General features: G+C 39.2%; 2 protein-coding genes across 7 annotated transcripts in view; both read right to left on the reverse strand.

Annotated features, from left to right (window-relative positions):
* LOC139124055 (homeobox protein Hox-A1-like) overlaps positions 1–15,107 on the reverse strand; it is a 108,840-nt gene that overhangs the window by 75,112 nt on the left and 18,621 nt on the right. The window contains exon 1 of one of the 6 annotated variants that reach the window (XM_070690185.1): positions 229–444. The exons of 4 other annotated variants lie outside the window; for them this stretch is intronic. The gene's annotated coding sequence lies outside the window, so the exon portion shown is untranslated. Of the gene's footprint in view, positions 1–228; positions 445–15,107 lie in introns of those variants that run through there. One more of the 6 variants, XM_070690180.1, reaches the window with a different exon arrangement.
* LOC139124057 (homeobox protein Hox-D4-like) lies at positions 4,861–8,636 on the reverse strand. Its single transcript, XM_070690187.1, has 2 exons — positions 8,020–8,636; positions 4,861–7,400 (listed from the first exon to the last, which is right to left on the reverse strand). Exons 1-2 carry the CDS (start codon positions 8,540–8,542, stop codon positions 7,096–7,098), a joined length of 828 nt encoding a protein of 275 aa, XP_070546288.1. The 5' UTR covers positions 8,543–8,636; the 3' UTR covers positions 4,861–7,095.

Consider the following 15,107-nt stretch of genomic DNA (forward strand, 5'->3'; position numbering starts at 1 on the left):
ACGTCCCTTGTATATAAGTGGTGTTCGGTGACTGACCGGTTTTCAAGTTCTGCCGTGTGACGTCATTTTCACTTGAAATATGCCAGTGCACGAGATACTGCAAGTACAAAGTGGTAATTGTTGCCAACATTTATTAGAGGAGGGGGTTTTGTCGTCAAATGGGAGACGGAGGGGTTCTTATTCAATACAATCATTTGTTATTGTGATGAAATGTAAACAAAAACTTACGTGGCTCTCATATGGCATATCATGTCGGTCGACGTTAGACGGCCAAAGATAAATAACGTGTCGTCGGTCTTTTACCACCGTCGCGTGAATTTTGATACATTTGGTGGCGAGTTTTGACCACAAGTAATGGACAGAGGAAGTCACAAGCAAGATTGTCCCCAGGATAAATACAGAACAAAATATCACCATAATTACTCCATCCGTACCAGTTACCTACGATTGCCCTGAAGGTGGCGTTTGTTCATGACGTACATACAATGAGGCCGTGCATATACCATTGTGTACACTCGATGTCGTGCACGTCTCGAATCTCGTTTCGCCCACTTTTTGTCGTCTACCCAAAACGTTGCAACATTCTACCGAGAATTTCGACTGTAACAATGCCCGCTAATGACTCTGAGACACTAACGGCAAAAAAAGGCCAATATTCACCATTTTCACACTGATATCGGTTTATTTGTTTTTAGTGACGATAGGCCGAGTGTATGTACATTGCAAAAAGTTGAGAAGTCAAAGCTGTTTCTATCGTCCTATCATTTTGTTAGGGTCATGACCTCTTAATTTTACTTGCTATATCCAGCCGAAATTCGATGTTTGTTTATCTTAGGTCCGGTCTTTCTCGCGCAAATCTCAATAACCTCTCCGTTCAAATAGACCAAACAACAATCGCTGATGGCAGTGGATTCTCAGTGAAAATGGTTTCCGTCAGACGCGACGTACAAAAGCTGCAGCACCAAAATTCATTCAAGATACCTATTGATCGTCTGATCGAGATTGCACGTAAACTTGTGCCCCTTTCCTGGTTTAATTATTGCTCAATCAGTATATTTGTTGTTGGTTTCCCGAAAACTTTCTCCTCACGATAGAGCGCGCTCCAAGTTCTCATCAATTTTGCGTGTCTACAGATAAACTTTGGTACGTCTAACGTCTTTAGGATTTGATCACCCTTATAATTTATTCATCAACCAATGTATAAAAGATGAAATTGGAATTTTCAAAAAAGAATCAACTTCGGGACTCGCCACTCGATTTTCCATGCTCGTTAGACGACCCGACATTTACGAGATTATGTGATTTTCGTCTGCCATGTTCTCTAATAAGTCTGCCGACAGAGAGCAATAAAATTCCCCTGCACAGTGATCCCGAATAAGATTGAATGTCAAATGAAGCCAGTGTTATGTCATAGCACCAGATAATTGCCGCAATTACCATACTAGTTCGAATTTTCAAGCGCCAAAAGTTGTCAGTCGGACCAAACGTTTGATAGATTTTCGTTGAAATTTTGGCGGGATTTGATCGCATTCGTCCTTTTACGTATTGCCATACACAATGTTTGGTCAAAATAATACAAAATCTGCTAATTAGCCGACATCGGTGCAACAGCCAATGTCACCCACAGATACTAAAGAGTTTTTACACCGTCAGCCGCTAGATCGCCAACAAAAGGTAAGAAATCACTGTCGTGCCTTTTGTTTCAGAAATAATACTCACCAACAAAGCTCAATGATTTATTTATGACAAGAGAACACCCCAAAGGAATACCAGTCACTACAACTTCAGTTAATCTAGCAGACGATCTTGGGAACACTGTCCTGTGGTTTCAAAAAATACCATCATACAAAAATTATCTAAATAGGAAGAGTAAATGTCTCTGGTACTATCTAGGTTTCTTATCTCAAACAATCTTATTATCAATTTAAAATTTACTTTAAGCAAGTGCAGACACCTGTTCACTGCAGAAGATATCATTTCTTGGCGTCTTCACAGAGAATCACAATGAGCAACCAAAAATGTTCAGTGTTTTTCTATTTTTGCTGTCGTCTGCCACACACTATCGCGCGTTCATTTCCCTTCTCGCTACTTCTCTATCTCTCGACTCAGTGTGAAAAGCCTTCCTTTCCTTTAAAAAATCTCGACACGCCTCGAGTTGGCTGTCGCAAACGGCTCCATAAGCACTTTTTGAGTTCCGTGCTATCGCCACTTTTCTTGGTCGGTGGCACCACCATGATGGAACGCCGTCTGTAGTCCGTCAAAATTGTTCCCCCAAGATCGGAATGTAATGTAGTGGAGTGTCGTTACCAGGGTCCCTGAACGCCTCCATGAAACTCCAACCTGATTCATTTTCTGTTGTCTCTAAAACATCTCAAGTCACAGACGAGACGAAAAAAATGGGAAGCCAAGAGAAGACTTAAGCTCCCCTCTCTCCCGACATTTCGGTGATGGATAGCAGCGGACATGACCCAGCCTTCTGCTCTGCCAGATATGATGCGCTTTTCAGTTATTTAGTACTTTCTAAACGCTGCTCATCCTCGAGCAGAGTCCCACAGCAGCGTTTTCCCTCATATTTCAAAAAGCTGCATGGCATTCGCATTGTCTTCAGCGTGGTATCTCGCAATTCGAATCAGTGCGTGTCAGCGGGAAGAACAAGTATTATCGTCTGCGCTTTTGTTGGGGAGAAATTTCACTGTCAAATCACAGGCGGCAATAATCCACGACGAAAACTTATTCATGACTTCATAGATATTCAAGCAGTCATTTCGATACAAAATAGGATGAAATACAGGGTAGAAAGACCGAAATAAAACAGATATTACAAAATTGGCTCAGTATAGAATAACATTTTGCTTCTATAAAACCGGTAACAATAAATGCTCTGAATCACTGTATTACACTTTCAGATAAAATGTGAATAGCGACAGTAAAGCACTAGGTATTGCTTGATCGTCTGCGAATATTTTATCCGAAAATACTTTTTTGGCGCTAGAAAGTGTGCAACGTTTTTTAGGGATTTAGTGTTGGACAGAGCAGCTAGCGAAAGAATCGATAAGTCATCTCAACCGATGATTTACCACGGATGGTGACGCATTTCTTGACTCAGAACAAGTTACGTATTATGAGCATCATCTTGCGATCTGAGCAAACGAAACGGGTCATAAATGGTCCTCTTTCACCCGCAAAAGTAATAAAAAATGCCTTTTGTCGACAGTGGCTTCCGTGTAAGCTACCGTAATCTCGTGATGAAGGTGCGACCAGAAAGTTCAGATAAATGACAATAATAGTTTTGGCACAAATTGTCGTCCCTTGCAGAAAACGGTGGATCACCGCGTTCTTTCTGCGCTCCTTGGGAGACTTGTCAACAATTACAAAATTTATTTGCAGAAACTCTTCTAAAATCAGTAAATTTGCAACAGAATCACCTTGTCATGCAAACATCTGTCTTACGCAATATTCTACTTGTCATGATATCTTAGTTTCAAAACCAAGACACAATCACACTTTTATTTTCATTCGAAGACTCTGTTTTGCTCCAATGAATATTTCAATAGGAGCTGGACTAGAAAATGAAGTTTGATTTGTGTAACCACTTTTTGCTGCCGCTCTAAGCTATGCGAACGAACTGTTGTCAAAACGTTCCAAAATACACATCACATTTTAACCCAGATTAAAGGCATACAACATGTCTTTGCAAGCCGAGCGGAAATCTATGCAGACTGATAAAAGAGAAGCTATATCACATTGAACAACGATATACATATCGTTGTTTTGATAGCATATCGTCCAAAACGCCTCCTGGTTCTAACGATGTGTAATTTAAATAAGGTACAGCATTTAAAAGAAGAAACAATATACCAGAGATGAATTACAATATTGACAGTAATTATTATGCTTTCTTTCTGATTTTTGCATAAATTAAATTTTACTTTTAGCAGTCACAGCGGCACCACTCTTTGATGTTAATTTCAGTTATGAAAATGGTTAATATTATATGCCACTTTTTGGCCTGCTGAGCATGTTCCATGTGTCACAGTGTTCCATCGGCCCGTCATATATTTTATCAATATAACCTGGGAATGGTAAGATGAGAAAGTATGAAATTTAAAATGTAGTAAAGACAAATGTCTGTATAAGTAAGACATTTCAAGATAGAGAAATGGAGAGGGGGTGTATAAAGTTACATCAAAACCAACAAATTACAATGCAAGACGTCTGGATCCTAGAAATTTAGAAATTATGAAATTATTGTGATTCGTGGCTGTTAATAATGTAACCTCATTGAAACTCTCTTGAGCATCAAAAGTTTAACTGTTGAAATGAAGGAGTTTCTTCGCTGTTTGCTGAGCAATGAAACAGGAAAATAGTTTGATTGGTTTTCACCCACGTTCCTGAACAGATCAAGTCGAGCAGTCACCAGATTCTGTTTCTTTGTTTGATTTTGGCAGAGTGTATCATATTTGAACAGATGTTATTGATTCCATTCGGGAAGATTTTGATTTCAAAAAGATGATCAGACCTCACACGCCTGCCTGGCCAGGCTAAGCCTAAATAATCAATGCGGATTGGCTTTGCTTTGCCGTCACGAAACAATTGTACAAAGTCGAGCATCACGTTGAGGGGGGATTAACACAGTCGTGTGTTCGTCATCGCGTTGCATGTGGGGCTTTCTCCCCACGCACTAATATGATGCACAGACGTCGGGAAATGTGACGTCCACTCTTAAATGCAGTGTGGAACATTGGAGGATTTTGTAAACGATCCCGTATTCTTTGACAGTAAACCGAATGGGAGAATATGACTATTTTTAGTGCTTGTCTACATTTGCAACCAGTGCTCAACGCTGAGCCAATGTCCTGGGTTGTTCGACGCCAGGCAAGTAAGACATAAAATGCAGCCTTTTTGACAAAGAGGAACCCAGAAACATCCGGCTATTTGAGGGTCCAGTTTTAATAGAACATAAATCTTGAAATGGTCCAACAAATACGACAATACTCTGAAAACACAGAGAACATAAAGAACACAGTCTTTTCAGCTGTGTTGAGAAGGCGTACATATGTTTTCTCTGGCACATTGCCGGAATAATAAGTCCAAATTCGCGACGAAATGCCAAGAATAATATTCTATTTTTACTCAACAGACCAGAATGGCGAATAACAATGCTTTTGAGAACTTTGCGATAACGTTTCTGCAAAGAAGTGAATCAAAAATACCATGAAGTTAGTCGTTGTAGCTGACTATATGGATGTGTGAACTGAAGTGAAAATTGAAAGGGAGCTTTTAGCAGCTTGAAGTCGATAGTAAGAACACGGTTATGAGGTTAAAAAACAGAAAGATCGCAGGTAAAATATGGATCTGAAGTCGAACACAGAGAGAGGACCGGTACTGAGGAGCAGTCATGGGAGAATTCTTAACGCTACAAGGGTCTTATCGCTGACATAAGTCTTGTCTCGGATGAAAAATGGCACAGTCGAAAGAGTTATTGATCGTACGTAGGAGTGACCTAGGCTCGGTTGAATGGGAGGCTGTTTTCCGCTGGCAGGGACTTTTACTAAACTCACTTTCTCCAAAGACTAGAGTCTAGTGTTTTACGCCGTGGCAGTTGTTTTGCCTGTGATGGTCAGCGTTTTATTGATGAACATGTTGGTAATCTTCACGAAATTCTGCAGTGAAGCTGAGTTGTTGTTGCTCTCGATGTTGTTGTTGTTGTTGTTGTTGTTTTACAACTTTTTGTCGTCGTCGTCGGTCGTGAAATACAGCGCTCGCCATAGCTGGCATGATGACAATTTTAAGTGTGGACACTGCAAATAGGATAGACGTAAATTGTTATTGTATATTGGCGTCTGAACACGGTGCAACACCAGTTCTACAAATTCAACCTTTTTGCGTGATTTCTAACACCACCACGCTACCTGCGTCTCATGACGTAATCACAGCATTTCAATATCCAAAAAAAACTTGACCTCAAAAAACATAGCGAACAACAACCACACAAATACAATTTTTGACCTTCAAAATCTCATGATGACCGGTCGTGACTTTCGAAACAAGCCACAGATATGAACAACATTGTAAACAAGACTTTTAACATGTGGCTTCCACGATCAGCTCCGACAAGCCCGCCATAACCTGGTTCAAACCTTTGCATAAAGTTTAACATGGTGTGTGTTTTAACCCGTTTCCAATCATTAATTATTGAATAACTTGCAAACGGCACAGTAAATATTCTTCGGGGCCTGCGTCACCTCTCCCTGGCTCACTCCAGTTACACCAAGTCCCTATGGTATCATAAACTACAGATCGTAAAGTGAACGCGATGACTAACCGAGCTACCATATATGAACTTCGCGATACGCACAGAGGCGTGGGACTCTCCATCAAATATATCTCTATACCTGCAATTTTTTTAAAACAATAACACTTCTTTTTATTCAAATCTATTCGGAGCCAAAACAGGAGAAAATAACAATAAATTACAGGAACAGATGTACTAATTAGAATATTAAACGACAGAACAAAATTAATGGATTTCACGAAAAAGAAGACGTGACTTGTCATTCTGCAAAAGCGTTAGTCTACCCAGCTATTATAACGTACAATCTCTGGGTACGAACCATTTTGATGTTTTTTTTTCTGATTTTTGGAGAAAATAACAAAGACATGTTCAAATAAATCTTAATTCATTATGAGAGAGAAAAAGTGCCCGCTAAAACAGAAAGAATGACCATATATACACATATAAATTCATCATAGGTAGTTTGAAAGGCAGTCTAAAGTACTATCAACACACTGCGTACAGAAATGATTTTCTTGAATGTCTATATTTTTTCGAATGGTTGGAGAAAGACAATAGCATAAGAAGTTGACTTGATGAACGTTTTGTGAAGGATATGAACAAACATAACAGGGATTGTGTTGTGCGCTATTGTACACAGATGCGAACGGCATGGGGCGAGTGGTTGAAGTGACTCGGTTGATGTCTACATAGTGCGTGTTCAGTTCGTTAAAAATGTCACGAGCAAAACGTCGCTGGTTGTTGTGTCTCTAAACCCCCTGTAATTTATACCTTTCCTTTTCGAAATGTCTTTTTACCCCCTAAACCTGCACCGTCGACGGGTCTGTGGATTCCGTTGGACTGAAGGACGAGCCCTGAGTTTGTGACTGACTCTTGGTCTTAGTGTTCGGTAAATTGTGGTCCTTCTTCCATTTCATCCGCCGGTTTTGAAACCAGATTTTGACCTGACGTTCTGTGAGCCCCAGTGCGTGAGCGATTTCAATACGCCTTCGCCTGGTCAGGTAGCGGTTAAAGTGAAACTCTTTCTCCAGCTCCAGGACCTGGTACCGCGTATAGGCAGTCCGGGTGCGCTTGTGTTCTGTGCCGTTCTGGGCTGTTCCAACGCCTGAAATATTTTTAAGGAGATTATTAATCACAGCGTGTAAACACAGACATACAATTAATGATCACGACAATGCAGAGGTGAATGAGGGAACCGTATGACAACAATTTCATGCTGAACGCTCGGCCGCCGATGCAACTCTGCACGTTTGGCTATATTTTCCTCAAAAGTTACATAAGCAGCATTTATCGTTTCCTATTACATTTTTGTGAGGATATTTTGAACGAAAATAAATGGAAATCGGATGTTCGTTATGAGGGGACTTGACAACTCTAAGCTATTCCAATGACAGGATAATTAAATTTATGGTGTGGGGACTCATTTATCTAAAGGCCAACGCGTGTAAAGTTCGATTTATGACCCAGCAAAACCAAAACACTAGTCACATGGGCTGTACTACGATCTACAGACCGTCTCTTGACCGATATTCTGCCAGTGACAAGATTTCTTGTCGTTATCGGTCACATTTCGTCGATTTTCGTGCGCATTTTGGACCAAATGAACTCACAGCGTACTTCACAACGCTGCCCTGTCAAAAGCTCAACCCGGGTCATTCGCGGATTTCCGTAGTTTAGAATTTTGACATGCAGACGATACGGGGTTAAGCTGTAAGATTGTTTACCTGGGTGAATATGTGCTCGTTTCATCCATGGGTACATAACTTTTTGGTTTGTGGTGGCAGTTATAGGCGGTGTTGTCGACCCCGGCTGCGGGCTGTACGCTGTTTGCTCCTGCTGCTGTTGTTGCTGCTGTTGCTGCTGCTGCTGTGCTTGTGCCGGTTGTTGCTGCTCATGCGGGGGTTGGGTCTGCCTCGCGTGCTCTGCTCTGCCGACCTGGGGCGAACACGGCTGCTGGTTTATGTGGCCGTTTTGTGAGTGAACTGCGTGTACGGGCGACTCCCCAGCCGCGCTATGTGAAAGATTCTGTGGGTTGTTGTAGTGGTTGTACGCTGGTCCATTCCCGTTGTATGTTGACTGGCCGTACGCGGCTTGTTGCGAGTACTGATAGCCGTAGTTGTGGTTGTAATTTTGGTTGTAGAACTGTCCTTGGTTCGTTATGTAGCTTGACTGCGAATACTCTTCCACCGGTGGAAACTTAGGATCAACAGCATAGCTCGAGTTCACCAAAAAGGAGCTCATACTCATTATATTTCGGCGAAGAACTATAATGTATTTCCTTTGTCGTTTTTTACTTTACGGGCAACCCTCCCCATCAAACGTCAACTTAACCAAGATGCCCTAAATCACGTGACTCTGCCCGGCCAATCAGAGGAGGGCGCCCTGACCTGTCGTTCACCGTCGGCAAATGATGGATGTTAGATTGAAAGTGAACATCTTCAAGTTTTAACGCTTTCTCGAAAAAAATACTACGCAATATTTTATGCACTCAATTTCTAAGAGTTGTGAAAAAGATATCGACCCAGCTGCGTAAGTATTTCGAAGAAAATTACAATACAATGTGCTGTTAGTAATTGTTTTTCATTAACTGCGTGTTCTATTTTCTTATTTTGTGTTACATTTACACTGTATATTGTTTTAAAGGGTTTTCAAAGCTGCAACATATTACAAAATTTCAAAAACATTAGCGAGTTTGGCCCCAATTTGTCAATTTTTCTCTCACAAAAATGTGCCGTCAAAATTGAAATCAACATTTACCACGCTTGATCGTCTTCTACTGAGATAATGTCACTGGCGCGTTTAGTTTTTGGAATAGAAACTAGTTGCCAGTTTTGCAGTGGCGCCCTGCATTAAACTTGCAATAGAGTAGTCTTTCGTCAAATCCCATTGTGTCGTTGTCGGATGTCCCTGTAAGCGTCCAGTCGCCGCAATGCAAATGTCGTTCACATAGACAGAATTCCTCGCCGAATAGAAACCCGGGTTACTCTCATTTCCCTACCTTTGTTTAAATTTGTTACAGATCACCATAAAAACCCCTAGCGTCAACTTTAAATGTAGTTAAATGCTAATTTTCTATCTTTTAAAAAAAATCAAAAATACAAGTTTTAATTTAATGTGAGGCGGGGTATCTGTTTTTCATTAACTGCGTTTAGGGTGTCTTGGCGCTTCCGGTTTTAAAACTGTTAGATGACATTAGGTCACGTGATGAAGAAAATTGTAGAAAATACCGAAACTAAATTTTAAGTTGGAACATATTGAGGTTATAGCGACTATCTTATCGAGTGATATAGATCATTTAAAAGTGCGGTCGTTGCTAGATTGTGTAAACAAGTGTATCCGTGGCTGCAGTAGTGAAATAATCCCATAATGTGAGAATATCCCACGGTAAACCCGGAGATCCTCGGTGGGTAATTAGCTTGCATTAACCAAGTCATTTATAGGCGAGCCTAGGAAGACACAGAAACACGACAGAATCGCTCTCACTTAAAAACAGATGAACGCGACAATAGTTTGGGTTGTACTGTGAGCTGAGTATTAGTGTTGCTCGCAAGCGCTATAAAACTGTCTCCCCTCTCTCTTGCTCTCTCTCTTCAACCTTATCGACCACAACGTGCTTCCTTAAGGGATCGCTCAGAAGCTACGCGACAAAAGTCCAATTTCGCTCGGCCTAGGCAGACAGGAGGTATTACGTTTTCTCCATTAATGGTCGGTGTGACAGGAGTTTTATGGGAGCTGTGAACTCAACTGTGTAGTGTTTTACGAGCGTTGCTATGTTGTACTTTTATACACTCCACTACTTTTCATCTGCTGTCATCTTTTCCCAAATCCTTGCCACTGAAACGCTCTTTATATTTTACTTAAGACTGCATTTTTTCATCTTTGCCCCGAGCTGACTTCAACAAGTCCACTTTACCCTCAACGGACACGACGACAAAATAAAACACCCGTGGGCGACTGACAGCCCCGTTTATACCAGTTAAGAAAATTAAAACCTATTTTTGTATTCATCAGTCTTAATTGACGTACTCGCAATTTAGGAAAATAAATAAAAATTATGGAAAACAATCATTTTAAAAGATTTATGTCAATATATCATTGACTGACCCAAATTCTTTCTTTCTTTTTGTACGAGTGTTAGCCTCTGAACGATATATATATATATATATATATATATATATATATATATATATATATATATATATATATATATATATATATATATGAACGGATAATTCATATGTTTTGTATTATATGTAGTTGGGTAAATATGTTGATTTCAGAGAAAAAATGATATACAATATCAACAAATCTTACAAGATTGATCTTAGCTGTTTAAGCCTTCTAAACAATTAGGGTCATATTTCGTTATTATGTTTCTTTCAAAACGTTGGAAAGATCGAAGACTAATCATAGAGCTAGACAACGATTAACCGTCGGCTCATCAGTGTCTGTGTTCGTCTACGACTGTGCTGCTTGGGTTTTGGGTTCGGACTGGCCATCCTAATGCAATTTTATCCATCGGCTAATCTGCTAGGAAATGAGTTTTTATGTGCCGAAAGAGTTTCTCCGCCAAGAGAGGGAACGCAAAGCTTGAAGCCCATTGTGAGTTAAAAGCACACAACATGCATGGCTAGACGTAATCAAATATAACGCGCGAGAGTAGCGGAGAAAATAAAACTTTTTAACTCGTCGGTTATTAATTTATCGTTTCGACGCACGGTAAGGGCAACAAGATTTGCAGTGTATATTAACTCACCTTAAAGAATTTTTGAAAGATATTGTGACTGTGTTAATCTATATATGTGATGCATAGACAATAGATTAATCAATCCATCAATCAAGCCGCGAGGAAGCGGACCTTACGGAAGGGGCAGAGCCTATCACGTGCAAAATTGATCGATTATTTCGTTTATTAGAAAATATATGCCTACTGTATTCAACAAGTCAATAGATCAGCCTTTTCCGGGAAAAATGATCGATTTATTGATTAATTGATGTCTCGGTCACTGAAAAGCTCAACAAACATTCATTAATCAGACTTGGCATTTATGATCTTAGTGCATACATACATAATCTGACATACATCATACATACATACATACATACATACATACATACATACATACATACATACATACATACATACATACATACGTACATACGTACATACATACATTCATACATACATACATACAGACAGACAGACAGACAGACAGACAGACAGACAGACAGACAGACAAGATAAAAAGTTGAGAGACGAAGAGATAGATAGATAGATAGAATATAGATAGATAGATAGATAGATAGATAGATTGATAGATAGATAGATAGATAGATAGATGGATAGATGGATAGATAGATAGATAGATAGATAGATAGATAGATAGATAGATAGATAGATAGATAGATAGATAGATAGATAGATAGATAGATGGATAGATGATTACAAAATACACAAGGATGCAAGTGGAAGTCTTACAGAGAATATTTCAACTGCCAAACGTTAGTGAATAAATCAACAATAATAGATCTCTTGAAGCTATTCAGAGTGGATTATAAAAGTGTCTGATATTTTCAGGAAAAGATTGATAATGAGACTTTTCCAACGACACACTGCATTGTGAGCGAGTGCCAAAACTCCATGCTTGAATTAACTGATTTTCTTACCATTTTCTCATCTGGCATGCCTCGCACCGCGGCGATCGCCAACATCTAAATGCCTACATTTGCTTTCTGGACGCGTAATCGCAGATTGCGATCACCGCTCCCTTCAGGCTACGGCCAATGAAGGTCACGAGCCCGCGCTAATCTACGGCCATTTTTCCAAAATAACAAGATTGTGCACATCTTGTCGTCTGCCAGATTATCAAAAGGAAATGATCACGACGTCACGCTGGGAATAACAACTTTGCTCTGTTTATGAGCACGATACAAAAATTGTGTTTTAGAAATAAGAAAAGTGGAAATTTTTTCAAGAAAAATCAGCTCTGTAGGTATTGGACTCATGCATACAAGATTAATGTCCTCTTCCCTAAGGTTGCCGGTAAGGTCATGTGTTACCTTTTAAAATCAAATTATTCATTTTGTAATGGCACTCCACGCGAGAAAACCGAAGTTCTCGATTTACAGAGCCTTCAGCGGTGGGGCAGTCTCAGCTTTACATGAAGAATGAGCTCCTATGGCCTGTGTCGTTTACAAATATTGCCATTCTCATCTATGGAGATTTTTCTGTGAATTGCTCCTACTAGCACAACCATCTGTCTTCTCGAGTCAGCACGTGAAAAACAACCCACACGTCCGCCCGCCATTTTATTTCCGAATTAGATCTTCTTTAACTGTTTATTGCCTACTAAAGGGGCTAATAAAATTTTATTTTAGAATTTAAGGACTAAATGTTAAACCCCTTTCTTTAAACGCTCTTTCACAGCTTAGACGTTGGTTTGGTCTTTGAATGGCGTCTTGAATGTAATTTAAAATGGCAATGCTTTATGATTTCAACAATGTCGCTATAAATGTCTCTGTAGGTAAAACCATATAGGTTGTAAAGTATGGGCCCAGCAATGAGTATATCTGTAATCATTTATGTTCTAAAACGCAAGTAAATTTGAAATTCCTTCTTCTCGTCTGTGAGTTGCAAATGAGTGCCAGTCCAGAGTGAAGTTCAAGTGTGTCCACAATATGTTAAGATATAACACAATACTATATTGAGTATTTGGCAAACGCCATATCGCTGAACTTGTTTTTTTTTACCAAAAAAAAAAAACAACAAAAAGTATATCAAATACATAGCAAGTTATAGCTAATAAAGCTATACAGAACCACGAAGAAACTGTAGTATTAGTAAAACTTTAAGATTAACATGATTAATAAAAATAAAATCATAAAAAAATCATAAATGTCACCAAACAATATGAAATAAAAAAAGACCATTTTATGGAGACTTGTCGGCTTGATCGTGACTATTATGTGAACATTTAACGGTTGAATCAAAATAGTAATTTATTGTTAAAATGTACAGGAATTATTCTTTTATATTGATAAAACAAATGTTCATATTATCTCTGCATTTCCAAATGACATACCATTTATCTTGTACATTACCGTTAATTGGTCGGACTGAGCTGGCCAATAAGTTTATCCAATTAACTGTCATTTAGTTAATTGGATCTAAATGGTCTACAGGCAATCTAATTAAGCATAACTCAAATTTCCGGACTAATCTTCCGTCAACAGGTGTGTTGATCGGGTCATGAATATGCAAATAATCTCAGATAGCAGTGAAGCAAAAAGAATACTGAACCTAACTGGCCGGAACAAAATGTCTATCAGATCATTTCTGTGAAAAATCATTATTTCTTCGTTTAAAGTATTTATTTACTCATTCTGGATCGAGTTGCTTAGGGAGAGTAGCTGTAAATTTTGAAGATTCTTTTGTATTTATTTTTGTATTTATCGCAGTTTCTCGTTCTCGTCATGTTTGAACTTCTTATGTTCAGTTCGTCAATACAGCGTCTGCATGTGTTGAGTGACATGCCATTGTTTACATTTGAATTCTAGTCCGGACCAGAATTCACCTGTCAACAATAACGATGCAGTCTACACATGTACAGGCTGAGATTACAAACTGAATACTGTGTATCTCAACTCGCTTTGGACAGTATAAGAAACTGCAGTTGACATTAAAAACAAAAATAGTGAAAAATAATTATCAAATATTACAGCTACTGCCTGGCCCCTTAATTGATAAGGCGATTTACGGTATCGAACACAGGAAAAAGTTCAATGAGTGCGTTTCAAAAAGGTACTCTGTGCGATTTGATTGAATAATTTTCATCTCGCCTTCTCAAAATTGTACACGATATGTAAATCTGCCTGTTAGTGCTCCATCACATTCTGTTTGAAGTCCTCGTGGAGCAGTTTGCTTTCCAACAAATTCTAGAAGTTATCAAATCGAGAAGTCTCCCCCGTCATAATTACTGTACTTCAATATTTTACATCTAGTGATTTAGAATGGGTGATCTAACGCCATGCGAAAATATAAAGAATTGAAAAAAGAAAGACTGGTTTTTTTATTAAGTCTCAGTGACAAGGCGAACATAACGAAATGAAAAAATAAAAGGTCTCGGTGGAAGGAAAATGAAATATTCCAAAGTTTTTGGCGTGCTGCGCTTTCATTAAATGGAACTATGATACAGGTTATATGATACGTCATTGACAGATGGTGACGTCACAAGCTGGTCATCTGCGCCAGCTCTTGGCTGTCTGTACAATCGTTGAGACTTGTCGTCGTCAAGATGTCGTGGCATAACGTCTGAACAGCTGCCTATTGAGAATTTCATACCCGTTTATAAATAGTCTGCTAGATAGAAGAGAGCACATAGTTGGCTTAATTAACACTTTTCCGGCCTGTACGGCTACATCCAACTTCAATTTGTTGTACTACATCTGATCTAAGGAGCAAATGGGATGATATTTTTCCGGGTTCTTTATTTGATTGTTTGCAATACTGAGTCTTCAAATACACAAAAAATGTCTGCGAAAAAAGCAACTTTTGATGTATCTTTGAAGAGTTTTGTCAAGTGGTTTCAAGCGTTATTCCCGTTCTCCAACCCGAAAGTGATCAGCGCCTCGCACCTTAGAATTGAGCATGCGCAGATATCATGATACGACAAGTAATACTGTTTCAAAAAGTGAATTAATGAAAGTACCGATGCAAGTTATATTTGAAAACTCAGGAGAAGGCGCCTCTGTTGTATTAAGTTGTTGAAAGGCAAGGGCCTACAAAATGGTCGGCGATACTGCCTCGTAACAG

This window comes from Ptychodera flava (assembly GCF_041260155.1).
Source record: "Ptychodera flava strain L36383 chromosome 23 unlocalized genomic scaffold, AS_Pfla_20210202 Scaffold_23__1_contigs__length_28996876_pilon, whole genome shotgun sequence".
NCBI classification, from domain to species: domain Eukaryota; kingdom Metazoa; phylum Hemichordata; class Enteropneusta; family Ptychoderidae; genus Ptychodera; species Ptychodera flava.